The sequence below is a fragment of the Harpia harpyja genome, chromosome 10 (assembly GCF_026419915.1).
Source record: "Harpia harpyja isolate bHarHar1 chromosome 10, bHarHar1 primary haplotype, whole genome shotgun sequence".
Taxonomy (NCBI): Eukaryota; Metazoa; Chordata; class Aves; order Accipitriformes; family Accipitridae; genus Harpia; species Harpia harpyja.
In genome coordinates, this window is record NC_068949.1 from 2,038,896 (window position 1) to 2,064,992 (window position 26,097).

Below are 26,097 nucleotides of genomic sequence, written 5' to 3' on the forward strand. Positions count from 1 at the left end.
CTCTCATGGACAGACGTCCCCACCGCAGACATGTAGAGCTCCTCCAAGGGGGTTACTCCGGGTGCCTCGGTGGAGGGCAGAGGTGGCCCTAGGCCTGAAAGACCAGCTGTACTGAGGTCTGGTACCCTTGAGTGCTGCTGCCCGTGGGATTCCCACCAAAAGTCCCCTGAAGAGGCAAGAATCTTCACCCACTGTTTCATGGTCACTACAGCCAAGGCTGACAATGGTTTTTCCATCCCTGTCATCCCTTCCAATGTCAGGGAAGGTGTCGATATGATCCCAAGGGCAAGATTAAGACACAAGCAAGGTCAAATGCCGCATACCCAAAAGAGCTTTTATTATCAAAAGTAGAAAATAGTAGCACTAGGATAGAATGGAAGAAAAGGCAGAAATCAAGCAAGCAGTCGGGATACAGTTGCAAGAATTGTCACCACCTGTCGCGTCCCAAAGTTGGAGCAACTCAGGTTCGTGGGTTTCCTTTGTCAGAATTAAGGTGAAATGACACCAGGGGAGTTCAAACAACAATCAACATTTTTTCAACCTAGCTAACCTTGCCCAGTACAAGTGAACTTATCAATATGAACCTTGCAACGTGTCATTAAGCCGCTGTTTGAAAAGAGAAGGGAGGTGTAGAAAAAGAAATGGAAAAAGGAACATGAAATGTACCAGAAGGAGAGCCCTCCCGTTGAGTCACGAGGTTCAGAGCAGACCCCCTTGCTTTCTGGACTCCTTCTCAAAGAGGAGCCAGGGGCGGCTAGATCCCCTCCTAGTCTCAGATTTGGTCAACGGTTTATGTTTAAAAGGATGAGGTGTAGGGACTGTGGAAAAGAGGGAGAAAGAGAAAGAAAGAGAGAAGGAAAGGGTTTCACCAGTCCTGGGTCCAGCATTGGTCCAGCCAGCGTAGAGATCCAGTTCCGGAGGGCGCACACTGAGAACTCGTTCTGCCTTCTTTTATAGTGCGTTAGTCGATGGTTTTGACAGGCGCAGTTCCCATTCCCGGGGTTCTCTGGAATCGGTCGGTGAGCTTTGGGGGGCAGTTCATTGCGGACTTGCCTCTCTTTTTCTGCTGGCATGACCGCTTAAGATAGAAGCACAGTCCCATCTTCCGTGGGGCCTCCTCCTCCAGGCACATATGCTCTGCTCCTTCTCCTGGACACTTAAGATAAGGAATTGTGACTTTGGAGAAGTGTGGTCCCACCCTCTGTGGGGCCCTCTCCTCTGGCCACATTGTCCTGTTCACAAAAGTCCAGCATTTTTACAGAGGCCATTTTCTCCACCAAAGCTCTTTAACGAATGTTTGAAACATTGACTATAATTTGTCAGACCATCACACCACCATGGATCCAGCAGTGTCCCATTGGTCCTCAGTCATCAATTCTTCGGTGATGGGTGCATACCACTGCTTGTCTCCACGTTTTTTTGTAGGGCATAGTCCAATGCACGCGCATACATACTGTTCATGAACTGTTCACCTGCTGCAGGTTTCATCTATCACACAACCTTTGCGTGATCAATGCCAGAAACCAGTACCTTATCTCAAAGACTGCAGTTTCCATGACAACGATAGCCTCCACATTCCTGCAGGCTTTGCCGGCTCCGGCCTGTCTCCTCCCCTGGATGCCTCAGTGGCCTGATAATCGTCTTTATGGACAGAGAAGTGCCCTGCTTAAACAAGCCATCTCTGGGATAAGTGGCCCATCACAGCAAACAATCCTTGAGATGAATGGCTTGAGATGACAGTCCACTCTCTCACAACAAACAATCTTTGAGACAGATAGCTCGAGAGAACAACTCAGTCTCTCACACCCTGATCAGCACTCCCTCTTCTGCAAGGACCAGAGTCAGGTGAGCATCACCTTTGTTGGCCTACCTGGCACCTGTGTGAAGAAGTGGTCCCAAGACACCCTAGAAACCTGCTGGACCCTCAGAGGGTGTCCGTGATTTCCATCCTTGGAGGCCTTCAGCTTTCACTCTGGAGCGTTGCAGCCAACCTGATCCCAGGGTGGGTGATCGTTTCCTTCTGGGCAGGAGGCTCAGCTAGAGACCCCCAGCCAGGCCCTTCCAGCCACTTCCATGAGCTTGTGTTGCAAGCTCCTGCAGTGTTCCTTGGAAAAGGGATTCAGCGGGAGGTGAAGACATCTAAATATGTACCTACTTCTCGAAATAGATGGCATCTAAGTCATCGCCTCATGGGACAATTCAGGGTGGAGGGGAGCTTCAGAGGCCTAGGCTCAAAGCAGGGTCAGCTCTGACATCAGACCAGGTTGCTCAACGCATTTCAGCATCCACAGAGTGCGCACACGAGCCAGGCATCTCAGACACCATCAGGGAAATGCAGACAGGTCATTTGACCAGTTCCCTGAACAAAGGGAGCTATCGGCATGCCGAGCCTCCTGAGATTCCTAGGAACACCGAAGCTTTTGCTCCAGAGGAGCGTGATCCCTCCTGAGGTGTCCTGGTGTAGCCCCTGCTCCGTGTGGTGCTTTAGGCTGTAAAGAACATCAAAACAACACCTCTGATGGGGGTAATTTCACCTCCAATGCCAAAATGCAGAGCAGAGGGAGGGATCTCAGAGCTCCCAGGCTCTCTGCTGCAGGGTTAGGACTTCAGAGATGTTCCCAAAGTGGATTTGTTTGCATTTTTTTCTTCACTTCTAGTTCATGTGTCGGTACCGGAAAGAAGGCAGCAGAAGTGCACACTAGTTGTAACCCCTTTTTAGTGCCGGCAATGAAGGTGCCTCTCGGCTGGGAGCGTGAGGAGGACCCCGTGTTACAGCTCTTGAGTCCTTATACGCAACCCTAAAACTACTCACGTGTTCCTATTTACAATTTACACAAACTGTTGGCTTTGGCCATGATATCGCCTGTTACTATTCGCTTTCGAGAATTTGTACACGCAACCGCGCCCATGCAAGCACGCTTAATGCATGTTTATTAGCTGAGTTTGCACAATTTTGTTGTCGCTTTCAGCCAGTTTGGTCTGGTTTCTTCTAGCAGCAAACCCACTTCTACGGAAGAGGTCCGTGGGTCAAGTTCTCTTGCCCATGTCTCCGGAGACATCTTTGTCTTTTGGCATTTTCTTACGTAAAATGCCGCACCCCTCCTTTGTGAGCAGGGGCCAGGACATGCCATAGAGGGCCATACTGCCCCACCCCTCCTTGTGAGCAGGGGGGCAGGACATACCATAGAAGGCCATACTGCCCCACCCCTCATTGTGAGCATGGGGGCAGGACATACCATAGAAGGCCGTACTGCCCCACCCCTCATTGTGAGCAGGGGGGCAGGACAGGTATATAAGGCCACGCTCAGCCACCCGGCCGTGGCAGTTGCTGTCTTTGCTTCTGCACAGGGAAGGGAGGCAGCAGCTGCAACGGGGTCGGGGGGCTGCCGCCCCTCGCAGACCCAGGGAACGCAACCGTTGGTGACCTTTGGCAGCAGCGCTTGGTGGCCGACGCCATGGCGCGGGGCGTTGTGGGACGGGGGCCGGCGGCACCGCAGGAAAGACCGCCGGAAAGCCGCAACGCTGGGCAGCAAACAACATGCAAGGCTGTGGCAGATGCTCAGCTCCAGGTGCCAGAGGGGGCAGACCTGGTGCTCCTGAAGCAGAGCAGCCGCCTGCGGCGCCTTCTAGAAGACCTGGAGAGGCAACAGAGTGCCCTGGAGATGGAGAACCGCCTCCTGAAAAAGGAAGGCTCTCCAGAAGCGCGCAAGGAGGCAGAGAGGCTGCAGCAGATAAATGCTCGCCTAGCTGCCCTCGCCTCACGGCTGGGAGAAAGATCCAGGCAACTGCAGGCGACCATTGATTGCCTGATCAACTCTCAAGTGCCACTGCCCATCCAAAGCCCCACTGAGGAACTGTGCACGGCATCGCTTCCTCAGCAGAGGGGTGGAGAAATGGGAGAGCCTGCTGGAGCTTTGCTGGCACAAGACAAGCAGCATGACTTCTCAGAGAAGGCAGCTGAGGAGCCTCAGGCCCAAGTGGCTGCAGGTGAAGAGGCCTCTGATCATGTGGGCACCCACAGCCAAACTGGTGAGGAGTTAGAGGTGCAGCTCTCAGAGGTGACAAATGAAAACACCCGCCTGGCTGAAGAAAATGCTCGCCTCCGTGGGCAGGTGGGTTTGACAGAACACGTTCGAGCTGAAAATGCCAACCTGAAAGGGCAACTGGCGCGAGTGGCAGCGGAGCGAGATGCTGCCATCCAAATGAAGGTCTGTCTTCAAACCCAGCTGGAAGAGGCAGAGCGCAAACTGGAAGCCATGAGAGAAATGGCAGAAAGGAGTCAACAGCTGGGGAAGGAACTTGAGGAGACAAAGTTAGCGCTCCAGAGGAAGGAAGAGCAAGGCAAGTGTTTGCCGAGGGCTCAGGCAGAAGCACATGGGGAACACCAAGAAACCCTGCAGCTGTTTCGAGCCCAGCTGGCTTGGTTTCAGAAGCTAAACGAGCAACACCAGCAGCTACTTCAGGAACTTGAATGGCTGAAAAGAGAAAGATCCAACCGTAGCATTTCCAGGCCGCGCCAGGCTGAACGGGGCTGCAGACAAGGAGGCCATCGTCCTGGCAGCTATGAGAAAACAACTGGCGGAGCTGCGAGCGCTCATAGCTCGATACAGCTATGATGCTTTCAATGGTCCCAACGAGCGGCCTGAACTAGAGCTTCCTCTAGTTGCTGGACGATACATGTACATCTTTGGAGACGTGGGTGAAGATGGTTGGTACGTGGGAGAGCTGACCGATGGCACAAGAGGCTTCGTCCCCTCTAATCTTGTTGAAGAAGTTTCAGATGACGGACAGCCTGATGACACCGGAGTCTGTCCAGAGACAAGTGATTGGTAGCAGGACACAGATGATGTCTGTCCTGTCTTCTTCTATGTTCTTATTAAATCTTTTCCTAACGATCTCTCTGCACAGTCTCACTCTCTATCCTGTGTGGAAGTGTACTGAAAGGACTATGTGCCAGCTACTGGGGGGGTTGGCGTGGGTGGACTGGGTGCCAGCTGCTGGAGTCAACCGGGGGGTGTAGGCACCCCTGGCTTGTGGTGCCAGCTACTGGCGTGGGTCCCAGTGCAGCTGGGCCCTGGCTGGGATATCAGGTGGGCAGAGGGTCTGTGCTGGGTGGCTGTGTGGTTCCTGCAGCACAAATGTGTGAGTGCTGCACGTTTGCAGGGAGCACCAAGATGGACCAGTCAGCAAGTAGGCGACTCGTGGGGTGGGTCAGAGGGCCGGAATCCGGGCAGGGGTACTGGCAGGGCAGAGAGGCTGTGCCAGTACTCTGGGGATCCATGAACATGCGTGTGCTTGTGAACGTATAGTGTGTTGTGTGTGTGCCTGCACTAGTGACCTCCTGTCTCTGGCAGCCCAAGAGGAGGAGGGGACATGGCTGTCTCTGTGTTTTATGTGAGTCCTCCATGTGGGTACTGTTGATGGCAGCACTTCATCTGTGGCAGTCTGTGTGACTGGCCCTGTGAGTGTCCTCTCTGCAGCCGTGTGTGTGTGTGTGTGTGCGCGCGCATCTCTGGGATGCGTGCTCAGCTTCGCTAGAAGTTGCACCTCCAAGCAGAAGAGTGGCAGCTGCATCCCTCAGCCTGGGCAAAGACTCCAGATCCCCAGGCACCAGGCTGGGCTCCAGCAGCCAGGCAGGACTGTACTGGTGGTACTGGTCTGGGCTCCAGGGGCATGGTAGGAGGGGTCGTTGGCTGCAGTGCCTGGAAGCGGTGGCCAGTCTTGACATCCCTTAACACTGTGGGTCTGTGGGATGCATGGGGGGATCTGAATCCTCCTTCATCCCCAGGGCTTCCAGCTGGGGATGAGATGTCTGCATTGCTTCAGCTGAATCCCTGCCCAGCCAGAGCATTTAACCAACACCTCCCTGTCACTGCCTGTGTGTCCTTTTTGTTATGGGCCAAGAATATCAGTGCCCAGAGGGGAACGTCTACACCTCTCATAGACATCTGCGCTCTGGTAGGACAAACCATGCTTTTGGAATCGCTCTCTCTCCACTCTTTAGAGAGGGACAATTGGCGATTACTGCAGTCAGCTAAAAAGTCCATTCCCCGAGGGTGACTCCGCTGCCTTTCAGGAGCTGAGACATCTCCAGGGAGCCCAGAAGAGGCAGAGAAAGTGAAGCCTTGGGCTGGTCCTCTGCTCCTGAGCTGGGCCGGGCTCCTGGGATGGAGGAGCTCCCAGCAAGCGGGCAGCGCTTGTGAGAGACAGCTCTGCCCAGGAGCAGCTCCCCTGCGAAGCGCAGCAGGGCTGAAGGCACTGCCTGCAGGTAGTGAGGGGAGACGAGCGAGGCAGAGAGAGGTCAGTGGGAGGACAGCTGAGCTCCCCGTGTGGGAGAAGGACTTCTGGGAAGACTCCGGCTGCAGGGCAGTGCACATGCGTGAGTTTCCTGGAGGAGTCTCCAAAACCTGGCACATCCAAAGCATCTGTCAGAACAACCCTCACAGTTTGTCCAGTTTGTAGGAAGACGTGCTGCTGAGGAAGGCTTCCCTGCTGCATTGTCAGAGGGACAGGACACGATGGCTGCCTTCTCCCAGGTACGGCTGCAGAGCATCAGTGTGGTTAGTGACAAAAGAATGTATATCAAGAAAAGATAGATAGTAGAGATACTAATGAACATTCTTTTGCATAAGTTGTATCAAACCTGTAGTGTCCAACCACGCAGAATCACTAGAAAAGGGTCAACTAGTGGACAAGTGAGGAAGACTATCAAAGACCACCAGAGGACCCCTGAAGATCACCAAAGATCTCAAGTGCGCCAGCACCAAGGACATTTACATATATTAATGAGTTCCTGGAATTCAGATGAATGTGTTAATTGTTTCCAGGAAAAATCATGAATATGTATGTCCATTTTGTATATAATCTCAACTGTTGAAAGAATTGGTATGCGCGATAGGTGGAACGATCCCCCGTGCATCCAGCGATGCAATGAAGAATGCCTGCTTTCTAAAACTCCAGAACTGAGTCTTAGAGAGTTTCTGAAGTGCCGACTTCTGGTAACACTTGAAAGGTCCCTTCCAAGCCAAACTATTCTATGATTCTAGAATTCTATTATGTGGCTTCTTGTGGCACTTTGCATGTTAACGAGGCCTTTGGTGCCAAGTTCCTGAACTGCAGATATTGAAAGAATGAACCAGCCTAGAAGGAAGCAAAAGGCTTCCTGAGGTCCATCCAAGTGGGGGGAGTGAAAGGGAGGACGAGAGGCAGGTCAGCTCATGGAGCATGTTGAGCCCTGCCTAGCCACGCCACAGCAGAGGGCATTCCCCATCTCCCCGGGTGAGGCACGCGCACATGATGGAAACCCCAGTTGAGGAAGCACATCTTGTGGAGGGGAGAACCTCCCCGAGGCCCCTTTGTGCCTCTTGAGGTCTAAGCACTTGTGCAAGGCTCCAGGAGGAGTTAATCTGGTGCCCGCCTTTGCTTTGCAGATGGGTGGTCTGCGGTGGGCAGGGAATGGGACAGGACTGCGACCAGGAATGCCGTGGGAGGGGAGGTCCGTCACTCAGGGAGACAAGGATGAAGGGTGGGCAGTGAGGGTTGTGGTGTTTTTCTTCCCAAGTCACCATTACGCGTGAGGAAGCTCCGCTTCCCTGGCAATGGCCAAACATCTGCCTGCCGTTGGGAAGCCCCAGGGAGCTCCCTTCGGGAGTCTCTGTGGCGCAATCGGTTAGCGCGTTCGGCTGTTAACCGAAAGGTTGGTGGTTCGAGCCCACCCAGGGACGCCTCTCCCCTCTTGCCTGCCTATGCCACAGCCTTCTAACATTTAAAGTCCCTTCCAACCCAAAGCGTCCTACAGCTCTAGAAAAAAAACACAGGCTCTTCAGTCATAGAATCATAGAATCATTTCGGTTGGAAAAGACCTTCAATTCAAGATCATCGAGTCCAAGCATTAACCATGCCCTGGAGTACCCTGTCCACTCGCTTTTTGAATACCTCCAGGGATGGTGACTCAGCCACTTCCCTGGGCAGCCCATTCCAATGTTTGATAACCCTCTCAGTAAAAAAATTTTTCCTAATATCTAACCTAAATCTCCCTTTCCTCAACTTGAGGCCATTTCCTCTTGTCCTATCTCCAGACACCTGACAGAAGAGACCAACACCCACCTCACTACAACCCCCTTTCAGGTAGTTGTAGAGAGCGATAAGGTCTCCCCTCAGCCTCCTCTTTTCTAGACTGAACAACCCCGGATCCCTCAGCCGCTCCTCATAAGACTTGTGCTCAAGGCCCCCCTCAGCAAAGCCAGAGGAAGGAAAGAAAACTGATAGCAGCAGTTCCTTATTCTGATTTGCCTGCCCAGCTTGGGCAGCAGGGCTTAGCTCCCACCTGGGCTCAACCCAGCACATAATTTGCCTTAGTTCTACTTTCACTAAAGACACTAACAGTAACATGCTACCAAAACCTTGCCACACAAACCCAATACAAACCCACATCTCCAAAGGCATGATCTCACTTTGCCTGTGTCCTGGTTTCAGCTGGGATCGAGTTAATTTTCTTCTTAGCAGCTGGTGCAGTGTGTTTTGGATTTAGTGTGAGAATAATGTTGTTAAAGCACTGATGGTTTAGTTGTTGCTAAGTAGCGCTTCTCCTAAGTTAAGGATTTTTTAGTTTCCCATGCTCTGCCAGCAAGCAGGTGTACAAGAAGTTGGGAGGGACCATAGCCAGGACAGCTGGCCCCCACTAGCCAAAGGGATATTCCATACCATAGAACATCATGCTCAGTATATAAACTGGGGGAATTGGCTGGGAGGGGTGGATCGCTGCTCAGGCATTGGTCAGCACGTGGTGAGCAATTGCATTGTGCATCACTTGTCATTTCTTGGGGTTTATTTTTCTTTTTTTAAATTTTTTTTTAAAAATTATAGTCATTATTATTGTTGTTGTTATATTTAATATTGTTGTTGTTGTTAGTAGTAGTAGTATTGTTAGTATTGTTAGTATTACATTTTATTTTACTTGAGTTTTTAAATCGTTCTTATCTCAAACCCACGAGTTTTACTTTTTCTTTCTGATTCTCCTCCCCATCCCACTGGGTGGGGGGGGAGTAAGTGAGCAGCTGCATGGTGCTTACTTGCTGGCTGGGCTTAAACCACACCACCTTCCTTGCTGTCAGGCCACATGGCTGCCTCCTGTCCAGCTCACTGGCCACCAAGACCATTCCCAGCAGCCCCCAGCCTGTGCCATTGCCAGGGTTAGTCCCCTTCCAGGGCAAAAACTGGCATTTGTCCTTACCGGATTTCATGAGCTTCCTGCCAGTATGTGCTCTCCTCCTCCTTGAACCCTTTCACTGGGCACAGAGTCCTAGAGACCTTTTCAGTAAAGACTCAGGCAAAGAAGGAATTTAGTCCCTCGGCCCCATCTAAATCACCCTCCCCGTTCCGGAGCAGCCCTGCATTTTCCTTCTTCAGCCTTGGTCTCCAGCGCAATGGTCAACGCTCTTCTTTTTCCTTTTGACTCCCCTTGCAACCACCAGCAATCTCAAGCTTTCCCAAAAATCACACCTGCGCGATGAAGGCAATGCAGCTAAATGCCTTGTTTGTATCCGTCGCTGCTGTCACTCCCTGGCAGCTGCTTCGTGGCCCCTGCCATTACCCTGTCCCTGTGCTGGCCCACCCCGCTGCCCCACACAGGGTCCCACGGCCCTGCTGCGCGGGCACAGCATGCCTGGGACAGGGTATGTTTGGGGGTGTGGAATGGTCCCCCCGGCATGATGCCCAGGACAGCCCGTGGTGCCCTGTCCCCCCCATGGACCTCCTGTTAGGCAGCCTCTCCCAGCTCCCAGTCCCTGCCTTGCTCAGGACGTGCCCCACAGGAGGCTTCGCAGACAATCCTGCTCTGGGGTCTGGGACAGGAGAGAAGCTGGGAGGCCTGGCCGGTCCCCCGATGTAGGCACTGATCCAGCAGGAGGATGGAGGTGGCTGCACAGACAAAACTAACCCATTAACTTTGGCATTTTCCTCTGCCAGGCACTTTCTAGCCCAGCCCTGCTTCTCCATTGCTCTCCACCACAACCTCTCCCCAGCGTGGGCTGACCCCATGGCAGCGCCCACCACAGGGTGCTGCAGAGCTCTGGGCACTCACACGACAACACCGTCCCGTCTGAAGGGCACAGCAGGTCCTGGAGGGCAGAGAGGTGGGTTGTCTTCTGCATCAGCCCCAGCACTGGGGGCCAGCCATGGCATGAGGAGACAGAGGCCAGTGTCTCCCTGTGCATTGAGAAATAGGTTTCTCTTGGTGATTCTTTACCCCCTGGAAGCACAGAGTTGCTCCTCTGCTCTTCTCTGGGGACATCCCTGCCCCAGGAGAGCCTTTCCCCATGGGAGTGTGTCCACGCTGGCCTGGCCAGCCATTCCCACCCCCTCCCCATGCTCCCCGCAGGGCCCCGAGCTGGTGGGGTTGCTGTGCAGAGTGAGCAGGCTGTGATGCCTGAAAGCCACGGGAAGGCAGTCCCAGGCAGATCCCTTCTCCAGGGGAACTGGGCACCCAGCTTCTCAAGGGTTGTCTTAGCGAGGTCCACGACCACGCGACCTGCAAGACCATCTCAGGATGTGGTTCTTGAAAGGTGCCTTCATCGCCGCAGCACCGGCTCCGGCATAGACTCCGCAGTACAGGTGATATTATTTCTCTGTGAAACCTCTCTTCCTGCATGTACCTGCAGGATGGAGATGACCGGGGCAGCTGGGGCTCCCTGTGCGAAGAGGGAGGTGTAGGATCTGGGCTGAGCCTCCAGGTACAGCCACAGCGAGGTCTGGCTTCACGCCAGGGCCATCCAGCCGGCTTCGGGGAGACTTGTGGGTGAACCCTGCACCCAGACAAACGCTTCCCCGTGTCTGTGTGCTGCCCACGCAGCTCCTGGTTTGCCTCCCTATGTGCCAGTGTCTTTGGAGGGGTGTTGAGCACCCAGCCCCTGGATGTCTTTCCCACGTGGCTCCTGACTTCACGGACCTCCAACCTGCCTCCTGCCCAGTCTATCCCTTGCACCGAAACCCTTCCCCACCCTTGCTGCCTTTTACCTGCCCCAGATCAGTCAGACCGTGCTTGATGGCAGCTTTGGGGGAGCAACGCAGAGACAAAGGCCAATGAGGATTTGAAGTGCCAGGGCAGGGATTTTCCTCGGGGAGCATGGGAGACAGGCTCCAGGATCTCCCACGGGCAAGGAGAAGGGACCCAGTAGAAGCAGCTGCCTCAGGAGACAGCAAGGACAATGACGGTGGGATCTGGGGAGCTGCTGGCACCGTGCAGCAGTGGCCACAGCCCTCTGCAAGAGATGGAAATGCCCTTCCCTGCTGAAAGGCTGATCTGCTGGAGCACGGCTTTCCCACGTGGCCGTGGCATCACCCTGCTCTGCTTGCTGCAATGGGCAGTATTTGGGCTTCTTCAGGGAGACTTCAAGACCCCACACACACACCTCCCCCACCTGTGTCCCTAAAAATGCCAAGCCAAGAGCCTTTCCAATGTCAGATCCAGGATCCCCCCCCCCATGCCAGAGTCCCCCCTGCCCTTTGCAAGTCACAGGTAGAGGGCAAGGTTGCCAGTGCCATGGGCAGAGGGAAGCCTGGATAGCTAGGTCCTGGGAGACGCCTGGTCTCAGGGGGCTCCGACACGATTGCTGGGGCAGTCTGGCATTTCCAAACTCTGTGCCAAGAGGAGCCAAGCCTCTCATCCATCATTTCGCAGATTTTTCCTGCAGCCATTCCTGCAAAGCAATTGTCCAAAGGCCCTGGAGAACTGGGTCTGCCTTTGAAGCTGGTGATGTTCTGAACAGGGCTTGGGAAGGCCCTTCCAGCTTCAGTTTCTCCACTCTTCTTCATGATGGTGGCACTATGGACAGGACACCGCAGGGTGGCACAGGCAGCCCCAGCCTGTTCCTTGCTGGCACCACCACTGCCGGGTGGGAGCTGAACCCTGCAAATGAGCCAAGGACCACGAGAGGTCTGCAAACAGCCCCTGCAAAAACAAACTTCCTTGGGGAACTGCTCTGCAACTCCTTTATTGAAACCATTAACAGCATCATACCAGGAATTAATGAAGAAGGACATAAAGCAAGGGAAGGACTCGCCTGGTTTAGTTTCAATTAACAGAAAGGAGAGGGTTTTCCTCCTGCCGTCTGTCAGGTTCTCACTGTTTGGGTGAAATGCTGATTCCTTCACCATCTCTTGCTTGGAGCATTTTTGCAGAGGCTTCTTCCTCCCACAATCCATTTTTTGCATGAAAATGGGCTCAAGTCACTGCTGGTGGTGCCTAATTTACCCAGTGTCATGTGTAAAGCACTCCGCTAAAGGCTATGAAAAGTCCCCAGGTGCCTTTTGGGGTTGCAGCACCCTCTCTTCCATTCTCTGCTCCATCCCCTACCTGCTGCATGGGCTCAGGGCAGTATCCCTCTGGAGTCTCCTAATCCTAGACCTACTCACCCCACAATAAATAGTGCATGTTTGCAATGAAAATAATGTGCCAAAAGAACCCAACCTGTGATCAGAGCTCAGGGAGTAGCTGTCAAAAGCAGAACCATCCCTGAACCGAACTGAACTGCTGCAGCCAAGGCTTTAGAGAGGACACTGAGACCAAAGAGTTTAGATCTATTTAACTTAACAGGAAGTGGACTGATGTTAACACCAAACCAATTGGATTACATACAAGAATACCTGGGGAAACACTGACCCCAAAAGGGCTCTTTACTCTGAGCGGCTGCAATTCCACCAGACTAAAGTCAGTCGAATTGCAATGCAGCATATGAAGCTTTGGAGGAAACTTGACTCTCTCTGGTATTTTGAAACCCCCTAGAAATAAAGACTGCAACAGTGGGAGCTAAAAGAAATGCTGCATCCAAGAGTCTGCAGAGGATGTTAAAAAAACAGAATGAGTAGGAAAGGAGCAATACACACTGCCTCGGAGCAGAGGAAACACCTCATACTGAAACACCAAAAAGCAGCAGTCTAGTCTGCTTAACGGAAAGAGCACTGCTGTTCAGAGCGAAGAGACATGATTAGAAATGTGAATGTCTCTGTCTAGGGAAATACTGCCCCCCCCAAAGTCTCTTCATTCTGCAGAGAGGAAATTCTGCTGGGTTTAAGCCAGAGAAATTGCAATGTGACACACAAAGTTTTGGAGGAAATGTGATTGTATCTCTGACATGGTAAAACCCCCTAGAAATAAAGTTTCAGGTGACTTTTAGTTTTTCTGGTTTGTTGCCTTCTACCATTTCATTCTGTCCAGAAAACAAAGTCTGCTTCTTTTGTCATTCCTCAAGAACTCTGTTGGAGAGATCATTGGTGGCTCAGTGCTGGACATTGCGCGTGTGCTGCCCACCGCCCTGGGTTGGGAAGGGCGAGCTCAGCACAGGACTGTGCTGAGACACTTGGGCAATCTCACGGGCGAAGGGAGGGAAGCACTTGACTATGCATGACAGAAGTTCTGAAAGATGATGGAGCATGGTTTTAAAAATGAGTATTTCTGCAGAACACCACCACAGGGTCTTTTCCTCTGGAAAATATTTCCCTTCCTAGTTTTCCTAATTTCACTTTCCCAGGTGGCTCCATTGATTTAAGGAAAACCCCACTATTGTGGAGGAAAACCATGCACCTATGGAGGTCCCGTTCAGTCATTTTTCTAAGAGCACTTCCTGAAGAGCCACTCTGTAGGTCCATCTCAACAGATGTTCTCATCCTCACTCAAGCTGGTGGACACATGCTTTGCAAGTGTCTAAGATCTTAGGGTTGTGGTCAGCTTCCCACAGGTCAGCAAGTGAACATATCAGCTGAGGTTTGGTTTATGGCTGTGTGGATAAGTTTAGCCCACAGCAGGCTGATACAAGCTGAAGTAGTTTAGTGGCCCTGCAGGCTTTGTTGATGGGCACTACAATACCATGCAGATGGGCAGGTGTCAGAGTTCAGTGGTATCTTGATACACAATACAAACATGGTCCTGAGTTTGCCATCTTAAAACCCAGGAGTTTCACTGTGAAATTATTTCAACATCTATTCTTTTTATTTAGTAAATGGCTCATGTGAAAAAGTTGTACCTAAGAAACTACTGTCACTGGAGTGAAACTGTGGGTTTCTAAATTTAAAAAAAAATTGTGTTTCACTGAAAGTCATGTTTCCAGTCTCACTGTGACTCGAATTTGTTGATTGTTAATGTCAGGTTCTTAGCAGCCATGATTAGCTGTCATGTCATTCCTGAAAGCTTCTCCGTGAGCAAAAAAGGATGTAGGGAAAAGGGGTGATGGTTTTTTGGAAGTTGTTGGCTGAAAATACCTGGTCAGGAAGCAGCTCATCTTAACCTCTTCACTGGAAAACTTTCTGAGATAGTATGTTTTTCCTGATTGCTTTTTGAAGAGCCATTTTGACATCCTTGTTCCTTAGGCTGTAAATCATAGGGTTGAGCAGGGGAGTGAGGATGGTATAAGTGACAGAGATCAATGCATCCTGATCCGACGAGTAGCTGGAGTCGGGTCTCAGGTAGATGAAGGAGGCACAGCCGTAATGAACAATCACTACTATCAGGTGAGCACTGCAGGTGGAGAAGGCTTTGTGCCTCCCTGCAGCTGAAGGGATCTGCAGGATGGCTAAGGCAACAAAGAGGTATGAAATAAGGATCAGCATCAGTGGGATTGTAAGGACAGAGATACCCAGGGTGAAGATAATGGCCTCACTGAGGTTTGTGTGAGTAAAGGCCACTCGGAGGACAGGGGAGATGTCACAGAAGAAATGGTTGAGTTTCCTGGATGTATGGAAAGGCAAACAAAATATCAAGGGGGTAACCACCTGGGCAACCAGAAAGCCACTCAGAGCAGAAGCAACCACCAGCTGAGCACACACTCGCCAAGTCATGATTCTGTTGTAGTGCAGGGGGTGGCAGATGGCAACGCAGCGGTCGTAGCCCATGGCTGCCAGGAGGAAAGAGTGGGAGCACCCCAAGAAAAGGAAGAAGTACATTTGTACAGCACAGCCTAGGAAGGAAATGGTTTTTCTCTCTGCTATCAAGTCTACCAGCATCTTGGGGACAATGACGAAGGTGTAGCAAGTCTTGGAAAATGACAAGACGCAAAGGAAAAAGTACATGGGTGTGTGAAGGCTCCGATCAGCCCATATGATAATCATTATAGTGGTATTCATGCTCAGAGTGACCAGGTACAGCGGCAAAAACACCACAAGAAGCAGCTTCTGCAGTTCCGCGACACTGGAGAAACCCAGGAAGATGAAGTCTGTGGCGAGGGTTTGGTTGTTGTTCCCCATGGAAATGAAAGGTTTTCTCCGGACATCAGGCAGCAAGAAAAACAGCACCCAGGTCACAGAAAGTACAAGGTGGCCTGCTGCTGTGACAAAGAGAATTTTTGCTCGAGTGTGCCTCACAAAACCCCTTTCCTGGCCTCTGTGCTTGCAGTGTTGGTTGTCCTCCTGGGACAACAACAGTGTTGTGTGTTGGCTTGGGACACGCAACGGCTGGTGGGCGCTGTGGGCAGCTCCTGGTCTTGCTGCAGCTCCCGAGAGCGCACAGGTAGCTCAAGGACACATGGCTCCTTCTCTGTGATCTGGGGAGCTCTGATGGCACAGTGGCTGGAGCTCACCTAGAAAGCACCGTCCCCTTTGGGGAAGTCCCATTTCTCATCTTCACAGTGGAGAAAGTGGCAACACCTACCTACGTGCAAGCACGCTGCAGGCAATCACTGCAAGGGCAGGAAAGTTACAGCCTGGAGATAGAGGGGTGGAGGAGGGTCTGTGAAGTCTTTCTTGTAAGCTGTGATTTTGGGAACGTGACTGAAAAACCTCCTGAGACCTGCAAGGAAGGAAACATCATTTCAGAGCCTCTCACTCATACAAGGGGTGTGTTAGCTCTCAGTGACATGTGAAGAGCTGTATAAGCTGAAGCGCTGGAGCTGCTGGCAATGCTGTGCTGAGTGGATGGAGAAGAAAAGCAGGTAAAACAGGGTTTGAGCAGCACAGCTAACTCCCACTGCAAACCCATGGCAATCCTTGACCCCAAGTCGGGGTTATTCCAGCAAGGGGAGCATGTGTAAACAGCTGCCGGTGCTGCAGTAGTTTCCAAGAGGAGACACGTGGAGAAGAGTCTTAGCTCTCCCCAGGAACGAGGGAACCATTTGCCCTGGGATAGTGGTGGACATAGATGGCATGTTTCCTTCCTCATACAAAGGGCAGTGATGCAAAGGGGTTTTGTATGAAGGCAACTCAGACCTTCTTCCTTCTGCAAGGGTTAATGCATGCCAGGACAGCAGGGCTGTGTGCAGGGTCCTGCTACAGGACCTCTCCCTCTCCTCCCCTCCAGTCCCCAGCACTGGAAAATAAGGATGCAGAAAGGAAAACTGTGGAGCCAGGGGAAAAATGAGCCAGAAACCATACCTGCACTGGCCAGAAGGATATTCAGGTGTGGAGCAGGCTTGCAGCCCTTGTGGCTGGAGGCATCACCAGCCTCTCTGATAGTCCTAGCCCTCCTGTCCCTTTGGGCAAGGGGACAGCAGCTACCAGCTCTTATGGAGGGGGCGGTGCATATTCATTAATCCACCTAAGGACTGCTGTGTCCACACCAGTGATAGGCATTGTTAATTGGTTGCAATGGACATAATTAAGAGCTGATCTATTTCTCTTAGGCATGCCAAAAATACCATTGGCAATTCTCAGTAATGGATGTGTGCTGAACTCAAGACTCAAGGATTTTTCCTAAGCAATGACTAGGATCAATCAGGCACTTTTAGTTATTTCTTCCTTGCAGAGACTGAGGGAAAAAAAAAATCTCTTCCTCTTCTGTTATCATTTACGGTTGCAGACAAAGTCCTCATCTGCCTTGGACTCAGTGGGCTTGCAGCACCCTCCACTGCTATCCTTTGCCCCTGCTGTGGGAAGGGACAGTCAGGCTCAGGCTTTTTTGGAGGGATTGGTTTTGTGGCTATACCCCAAATCTTATAAAAGAATAATCGAATCATAGAATATCCTGAGTTGCAAGGAAAGCATGAGGATCATTAAGTCCAACTCCCAACTCCACACAGGGCAACCTAAAGGTTAAACTACATATCCAAGAGCATTGTCCAAACACTTCTTGAACACCAACAGACTTGGGGCCATCACCACTTCCCTGGGGAGCTTGTTCCAGTGCTTGACCACCCTCTCAGTGAAGAACTTTTTTCCTAATATCCAGTCTGAACTTTCCCTGATGCAGTGTTAAGGCACTCCCTCGTGTCTTATCACTGGACACCAGAGAGAAGAAATCAGCACCTCTCTCTCCATCTCCCTCATGAGGAAGTTGTAGACAGCAATGAGGACACCCCTCAGTCTCCTCTTCTCTAATCTGAACAAACTTGGTATCCTCAGCCACTCGTCATAAGTCATGCCCTCTAGTCCTTTCACCATCTTTGTTGCCCTCCTTTGGACACATGCTAATATTTTTATACCCTTCTTATATTGTGGAGCCCAAAACTGCACGTAGGACTTGAGGTGAGGCCACACTGATGCTGAGTATAGGGGGACAATCACTTCTTTTGACTGCTTAGCTATACAGTGCTTAATGCACCCCAGGACATGGTTGGCCCTTTTGGCCACCAGGGCACATTGTTGACTTATATTGAGCTTACCATCCATCAAAAGCCCCGGATCCCTTTCTACAGGGCTGCATTCCAGCCTCTTGTCCCCCAGACTATATGCACCTCCAGTATTACACCATTCCAGGTGCAGAATTGAGCATTTGCCCTTGTTGAATGTCATATGGTTGGTGATTGCCGAGCACTCTAATCTATCGAGATGTCTCTGTAAGGCCTCTCTACCACTGAGGGAATCAACGACTCTTCCTGCTTGCTGCCTCTCCTGGGATTGCAGAGTCCTCAATTCACGTTGCACACTCGCATTTAGTGCTTTCCCTTTTTAAGACTACACTTTGGATGGTTTCTCATTTTGTGAAGCTCCCTGCTCACCCCTGGGCTCACACGGTCCCTGCAGAGCCCCTGAGCTCTCGCGGTTCCTCTCCAGAAGGATGAGTGTCTGCGATTAGCTCTAGAGCACGTGTGGCAGCTCAAGGCAGGTAACTATGAGACAATTGTCCACCTCTGTTTGCACTAGGCACTGACACCTGAGCCCTGGATCCAGACCTGGGTCCCCATCATATCACTCTAGGATGCTGAGCTCATCCTTCAGGCCACTGGGGAACCAAAGCCAAGCCAGAGGATCTTTTTGGGTGCCATTTATTCCCTGTATTCTTTGCATGATCTTTTGAATTATAGCCCGGTCTTCAGGACCTGCCCTGAAGATCTCTGCAGTGAGATGACATTTTTTAACGAGATAGTACTGGGGAGTCAGCTGTGACAATGTTGTAAACATACGCAACATGCTTCAAGGTCAGACACAACAGGTTTATGCATTAGCAGAGTTGGGATGAATCCAGACATTTCTCTATGAACATGAGGATCACATAGACAACAATAGCAATGAACACCAAGCAGAATGCAGAACTGACCTGAGATACCACGGGTGTCATGACTACACAGGGCTTAGCAAGTTATTACAGGTGAAAAATGGCTATGAAATCCATTTGCTCAGTGCCTCCTTGAGCTCCTTCTCCAAAGAGCAGAGAGCAGCTAATTCCAGCAGTGTCATTTGGCTTATCAGAGAATGGGTACCAAAGAGAGGTGGAGATTCTTCCTCTGTTAACCCCTACTTCTTTTACTTTTCTTGGCTGGACACCTAGGCAGTGGCAGCCAGAGGTACATTTTCCCCTGTGTAGGTGTTGTGGTTTAACCCCAGCCAGCAACTAAGCACCACGCAGCCACTCACTCACTCCCCCCCCACCCAGAGGGATGGGGAGGGAATCGGGGAAAAAAAAGGTAAGACGAAAACAAAGGTAAGACTTGTGGGTTGAGATAAGAACAGTTTAATAGAACAGAAAGGAAGAAACTAATAATAACAATAATAAAATGACTATAATAATAAAAGGATTGGAATATGCAAGTGATGCACAATGCAATTGCTCCCCACCCGCCAACCGATGCCCAATTAGTCCCTAAGCGGTGATCCCCCCACCCCCACTCCCCCCAGTTTATATACTGGGCATGACGTCACATGGTATGGAATATCCCTTTGGCCAGCTGGGGTCAGCTGCCCTGGCTGCGTCCTGTGCCAACTTCTTGTGCCCCTCCAGCTTTCTCACTGGCTGGGCATGAGAAGCTGAAAACTCCTTGACTTTAGACTAAACGCTACTTTAGCAACAACTGAAAACATCAGTGTGTTATCAATATTCTTCTCATACTGAACCCAAACCACAACACTCTACCAGCTACTAGAAAGAAAATTAACTCTGTCCCAGCTGAAACCAGGACAGTAGGGCAGTGATTCAGCTGAGCCAAGGCAGATATCCTACCACTGGTTAGAAACCCTTGGCCTGGATGGGTATTCAACTCCCCCCACGCACCCCACAGGCCCACAGGAGCTGGGATTCCTCCTGCCACAGTTCAAGAGTGCACAAAAGAGGTGCTTGTATGTGAGCCCCTGGTCTGAATATCCTCTTTAATCAGTGGGGAGGGAGGGTGGCAGTTAGCTGCTTATGCTAAAGACCTGGAGGCTTTTGAGGTGCCGGGGTGGTCCAAGACATGTACAAGTGTCTGCAAGCCCTGATGGAATGATTCTGAGGGACCCAAGTCCTTCTTGTGCATTAACACTACAGGTGAGTGGGCCTCCGCTGCATAAGGGTGACATTAATCGTTCTCCAGCCTACCTTCGCCAAACTGCCAGGTCCCTGCTGCCTCCCCTGGGATTGCAGAGTTCTTCTTTCCCCAGGGATACCTCAGTTCCACACTTTACCTGTGGGTGTCTCCACCTTCGGTGATCTCTCAATTCGTGGGGCTCTACTCACTGCCTACTGGAGGCATGCACTGTCCCTGGAGATCCCTCAGGCTCTCCAGGCAGCTCCAGTTACCCTCGAGAATGATGTCATCTGCCAAGTCAATAGGGGAGAACCCCAAGTATGAAACACAGTGACCAGTCATTGCCTCCACTGTCACCAGACACTGATGGGTGAGTCTGAAATCCCTTCCTCAGTTGCTAACGGGTAACAGCGTGACTGACAGGTTTCTGCTCCTGCAGCCATGCAGAATCCTGACCAACGTCCTTCTGGGGGTGCAATCGCTCATGCCTACTCCTGACACCAGCATTGGAAGAAAAGCCCATGGCACACAGGAGATCCCATTCTGTTAGATGCTATGAGGGATTCAACTCTGACCCAGTGGTCGACACCTTTATACCGGCTCCAGGTGACAGAGAGCAAGTTCACGCCTCAGTAGAAGAAAACAAACATTGCTGTAGTCACATTCTAAAGAGAAATTATAATGAGAAGAAGAAGAAGAAGAAGAAGGTCAAGACTTCTATGGGATAGCCTGCAAGACATTTCTGGAGAGAGATGGGAATTTTATCACTACTACAAAGGTGTTGATGAAATCAGTTTCCTAATGGCATCCTTGAGCTCCCGGTTCCTCATGCTGTAGATGAGGGGGTTCACTGCTGGGGGCACCACGGAGTACAGATCTGCCATGACCAGGTCCAGGGATGGGGAAGAGATGGAGGGGGGCTTCAGGTAGGCAAACATGCCAGTGCTGAGAAACAGGGAGACCACGGCCAGGTGAGGCAGGCACGTGGAAAAGGCTTTGTGGCGTCCCTGCTCAGAGGGGATCCTCAGCACAGCCCTGAAGATCTGCACATAGGACAGCACAATGAAAACGAAACAGCCCCAAAATACGAGAGCACTAACCACAAGAAGCCCAAATTCCCTGAGGTAGGAGTCTGAGCAGGAGAGCTTGAGGATCTGGGGGATTTCACAGAAGAACTGGTTCATGGCATTGCCTTGGCAGGCCGGCAGTGAAAATGTTTTGGCAGTGTGCAGCACGGCATAGAAGAAACCACTGCCCCAGGCAGCTGCTGCCATGTTGGCACAAGCTCTGCTGCCCAGGAGGGTCCCATAGTGCAGGGGTTTGCAGATGGTAATGAAGCGGTCATAGGCCATGACAGTGAGGAGAGAAAACTCTGAGGACATCACAAAGACAAACAGAAAGACCTGGGCAGAACATCCTGCATAGGAAATGGCCCTGGTATCCAAAAGGGCATTGGCCATGGATTTGGGAAGAGTGGTGGAGATGGAGCCCAGGTCGAGGAGGGAGAGGTTGAGGAGGAAGAAGTACATGGGGGTGTGGAGGTGCTGGTCGCAGGCTACAGCGATGATGATGAGGCCATTGCCCAGGAGAGCAGCCAGGTAGATGCCCAGGAAGAGCCCAAAGTGCAAGAGCTGCAGCTCCCGCGTGTCTGCGAACGCCAGGAGGAGGAACTGGGTGATGGAGCTGCTGTTGGACATTTGCTGCCTTTGGGATTTGCGTGCCGTACCAGGAGAAAAATACATGGACAAGTCAGTGCAGGCTTCTCTGAGGAAAACCTGTTCTGTTTCTCAGAGAAACCGCCCACATTGTTTCTGCCCTTCTCAAGAGGAACTTCATGCTGCTCCCCCCAGTCACAGAATCATAGAATCATTTAGGTTGGAAAAGATCCTTAAGATCACTGACTCCAACCGTAAACCTAACACTGCCAAGTCCATCAGTAAACCAGGTCCCTAAGCACCACATCTACACATCTTTTAAATACATCCAGGGATGGTGACTCAACTACTTCCCTGGTGAGCCTGCTCCAATGCTTGACAACACTTTCAGTGAATAAATTTTTCCTAATATCCAATCTAAACCTCCCCTGGTCCAACTTCAGGCTGTTTCCTCTTGTCCTATCACTTATTTCCTGGGAAAAGAGAATGACCCCCACCTCGCTACAACCTCCTTTCAGGTAGTTGTAGAGAGCGATAAGGTCTCCCCTCAGCATCCTCTTCTCCAGACTAAAAAATCCCAGTTCCCTCAGCTGATCCTCATAAGAATTGTTCTCTAGACCCTTCACCAGCTTCGTTGCCCTTCTCTGGACGCACTCCAGCACCGCAATGTCTTTCTTGTATTGAGGCACCCAAAACTCAACACAGTATTGGAGGTGTGGTCTCACCAGTGCCGAGTACAAAGGGACGGCAGTTCTGATTTTGTTCTGATTTACTCTGGCTGACTGTGCCATGAGGAGGAGGAGCCTCATCCGATGGGCTCCTCAGGAGTCAGACCCGCTCTACAGCAGCTGGCAGACAGAAGCAGCAAAAAGCCCCGTATTTCAAGGTGGTCACTGACAAGAGACACCCTGGGCTGAGTGCAGGAGCCTGGATGAAATGCCCCTGTGGGAACAGTCTCTACGTCCTGAAGGGAGAAATGACATTAGCACTTGGGCCACCTGCCTCTGGAAATGTGCCCTGGGAGGGATTTCCTTTTTCTGGTTTTACCCTTTTGAACAGAGGTGACCGGGTCTGAATCAGTCACCACTGAGACAGAACCTGCCTTCCAAACTATTGCCCTCCATCTGCCCTTCGGCTGCAGATGTGGTCACGACAGAGGGGCAGGGGGGCTATCACTACATGCACATCCTCACTCACCTGAGAGGCACCTGTCACAGGGGAAGGCTGCTCAGCATCTTCCTGCTCCGTGACTCTGTGATCTCCTTTCCCATTTCTCTCCTCTCCCCAACCCTCAGCAGCAGTGGGAAATTGAAAGTGGAAACTCAGGAAAGCTCTTTGTCTTTATAATAAATGCTGCATCGACAACTCTTGTGAAAACTCCCCTCAGAAATGTCCTAGGGCTGATCTGGATCTGTGAACAGACCTGATCCCTGCAGCACCCTCCCAACAGCACAAGGACCCTTCCCTGCCGGGGGTTCCTCCTTCCACCCACAGCTTCTCCCCAGAGTGCCGTGGGGAGCAGAGCCCCGGCACACAGAGCCCTGGGGTGCAGGGACCCTGCTCTGAAGGACAGCCCTGGGCACCCCTGGGTGCACGCCCGGCTTCACAGCCCTGCAGTCAACCCCGGGAAAAGGGACCTGTGATGCCCTGTCCCTCAGAGGCTGCAGCAGGGAAGCCCTGCTCTGCTGCACATCCTCCTCCACGCGAAAGAAACCCTGAGAGCCATCCTGCCAGATCCTATCTGCTCTGGGATGTGCCAGCTGTAGGAGACCCCTCCAGGAAACTCCGGTATATTGCCCTGCAGCCAGAGACTTACTGGGTTATGAGCTGTGATGGTTTCTCTCAACAGCGGAGAGGGACTGATTCCTGCGGCAGAAATTGTCCTAACAGAGCGTGGTTGTCTGCGAGAGGCATCGACGTTCCCCTCTGGACACCGCCGTTCCTGTCCCGTAACAAAAAGGACACTCAGGCAGGGAGGGTTTGGCTTCCCCTTTGCAGAGCTGTTGTTCAGCTGAGGCAATGCAGGCATGTCATCCCCAGCTGGAAGAAGCAGGATTCAGCTCCCCCCATACACCCCACACAGCCAGAGGAGCTGGGATTCCTCTTGCTTCAATTCCGGGGGCACAAAAGCATTGCCTGCAGGTGAGCCCCTGCTCTGATTCTCTGGTCTTTGTACTGTGGGCACTCGATTGTTCACCCACAGACACTTGCTGATGACTGAGGGGCCAGGGTTTGTCCAAGACGTATGCAAGTGTTTGCAAGCTCCGGTGGAAAATCTCTGAGAATACCCACATCCTTCCTGAGCGTCAGCTGAGGTCCAGAGGGGGAATGGGGATATCCTTGGCCATCCTGCATGACACCGGACCTGTACGTTCAGGGCACCTGAATGCACCTTGTCACATATATCTCTGGAGCACACGGAGCTCTTGGGCTGACCAAGCACAGGGGCGCACCAGAAGGAGACCCGGGAGTGTCTCTCTCCACTGCATTTACTAGAGTACCAGTCATGGCAAAGTTAAGACACATCCACATCCCTGTGCTGAAGACACCTTATTTATTTTCATTTACTTAATGGCATTAAGAAAAAAGCCTCCAGTGCCACGCCAGGTGCCTAGAGTGCCAAATACACCTGCACTCAGCAGGCAAACACAGCACAGGACCTCCAGGGGAGCCGTGCCCTGGTGGAGCTGGTGTGGGGCAGGCACCCCAGGGCCTCCCAAAGGGGTCCGGTGCCTGTCTGCCATCGCCTGAACAGCAACACCATGCCACAGACGCAAGGTCCATCCCTTGGTGGTGCCGCAGGACAAGGAGGCAGGCCACAGCAGGGTGCCCAGCCCTGTGCTTGTGTTCTCCACCCTGGACTGTTCTCCTCTCTCTGAACCTCTCCTCCCATGCCTGATGGCGTGCAGAAGGAAGATGATGATGGTAATGTCCACAGTCACAGTGGGGACGGACCAGAAGGTGTCCACCTCCAAACACTTTCTCTGCAGCACTCTCTCCTTCCTGGAGTTTGTCCTACAAGGCCCACAGCCCTGCAGAGTTTCTGCAGAGTCACCAAACGCCTCTCTGGACACGGTGTCATTCCCCAGCCGCGCTCCTCTGGCCTTGCAGACAGCAGGGCAGTCTGTGGGCAGCTCAGTTCCTTGTTGCATGAACATCTGTCAAACACTCGAGCGTGTGAAGCAGCGTGGGGTCCTTGGGTCCCTGTTACTGTACCTGCCTGCAAGGAGTCTGTGCCCAGCCCCGGTGCCACGGCTGAGATGCTGAAGCCCAAACGTGCCCAGGCAGGAGGAGCTGGAGCCTCACAGCACTGTGAAGGTTTTGGATGAAATTAGACGTGGTGGGACAGCTTGCTCACCTGGGGTGCTGCAAAAGAGGGATAGAGGCTCTGCAGAAGAGAGTGCCAGGGAAGGTGAGCGTGGGGCTGGCCCTGTGTGAAGGGGCAGCTCAGATGTATGGAGCTCTTCCAGGATGGGTTAGCTTCTGTCACTGAGGATTAGAGGAAGCAGTAAGGGTGACATCATGCTGGCAGTTCTGAACCTCTCCATGCGGGTGAGGAAGCAGGAAAAGTCTTCTGTCAGCAGCCCAAGGAAGACTGCAGGTCAATGAGCCAGTTCCTGTTGGGGACTGTAATTGCCCTGGCATTCATGGACCGGGTCGAACAGGGTGCAAACAGTCTGGAGGATCTCGGGACAACTTCTTCAGACAGCTCCTAGGTGGGCCAGCAAGGGCCCTGGGTGCTTCACCTGGCTCCAGTACTGGCAAACAAGGAAGATGTGGACAGGGATGTGATAATCAGTGTCATCCTTGGCTGTAGTGACCATGAGATGGTGGGGTCCCAGATGCCGGGGGGGTGAGGAGAGCAAGTGGCGGAGCCTTGAGCTCCAGAGGAGAAGACTTTTCCTTAGGCAGGGGACTGATACTGGTGGGGTGTCCCAGGCCCTTGTGCCTGAAGGCAGGAGTCTGGAGAAGAACAAGCAGCAGTGGGTGGGGATCAAGTCAGGTGAAAGGCAGAACATTAAAGCCATTAAGTTTACTAAGAGTAGAGAAATGAGTCTTATGACCATCAAGAAGAAGAAATGTTTTTAGAGCACGCTACTGTTACTGTCTTTAGTGAAAGTAGAACTAAGGCAAATTATGTGCTGGGTTGAGCCCAGGTGGGAGCTAAGCCCTGCTCCCCAAGCTGGGCAGGCAAATCAGAATAAGGAACTGCTGCCATCAGTTTTCTTTCCCTCCTCTGGCTTTGCTGAGGGGACTGAAGAGCCTGTGTTTTTTTCTAGAGCCATAGGACGCTTTGGGTTGGAAGGGACCTTAAATGTTAGAAGGCTGTGGCATAGGCAAGCAAGAGGGGAGAGGCGTCCCTGGGTGGGCTCGAACCACCAACCTTTCGGTTAACAGCCGAACGCGCTAACCGATTGCGCCACAGAGACTCGCGAAGGGAGCTCCCTGGGGCTTCCCAACGGCAGGCAGATGTTTGGCCATTGCCAGGGAAGCGGAGCTTCCTCACGCGTAATGGTGACTTGGGAAGAGAAACACCACAACCCTCACTGCCCACCCTTCATCTAGGTCTTTCAGGCCTAGAGCCACCTCTGCCCTCCACCGAGGCACCCGGAGTAACCCCCTTGGAGGAGCTCTACATGTCTGCGGTGGGGACGTCCGTCCATGAGAGATCTTCAGCAGAAGGTCCCCTTCCATCCCATAGTGACCTGGGAAGCCAAGTCACCAGAGGCAGGGCTTGCCCTAGTCTTGCTTGCAGACCTTGGGCTTAGACAGCTCTCTCCAAACTCCTTGTTTCAGTATCA

The 26,097-nt window shown here is 52.1% G+C and overlaps 2 protein-coding genes and 2 non-coding genes across 4 annotated transcripts; 1 reads left to right on the forward strand and 3 right to left on the reverse strand.

Moving 5' to 3' along the window:
* The first annotated feature begins 7,650 nt into the window (after positions 1 to 7,650).
* TRNAN-GUU (transfer RNA asparagine (anticodon GUU)) lies at positions 7,651 to 7,724 on the forward strand. The gene has a single exon. It is a non-coding gene; the product is annotated as a tRNA-Asn (tRNA).
* Positions 7,725 to 14,283: 6,559 nt separating this feature from the next.
* On the reverse strand, positions 14,284 to 15,234 carry LOC128147321 (olfactory receptor 10K2-like). Its single transcript, XM_052799783.1, has one exon. The coding sequence runs from the start codon at positions 15,232 to 15,234 to the stop codon at positions 14,284 to 14,286; it is 951 nt and encodes a 316-aa protein (XP_052655743.1).
* A 5,176-nt stretch (positions 15,235 to 20,410) lies between these two features.
* Positions 20,411 to 21,388, reverse strand: LOC128147136 (olfactory receptor 14C36-like). Its single transcript, XM_052799432.1, has one exon. It carries the CDS (start codon positions 21,380 to 21,382, stop codon positions 20,411 to 20,413), a length of 972 nt encoding a protein of 323 aa, XP_052655392.1. The 5' UTR covers positions 21,383 to 21,388.
* Positions 21,389 to 25,651: 4,263 nt separating this feature from the next.
* On the reverse strand, positions 25,652 to 25,725 carry TRNAN-GUU (transfer RNA asparagine (anticodon GUU)). Its single transcript has one exon. It is a non-coding gene; the product is annotated as a tRNA-Asn (tRNA).
* Between the last annotated feature and the right edge of the window lie 372 nt (positions 25,726 to 26,097).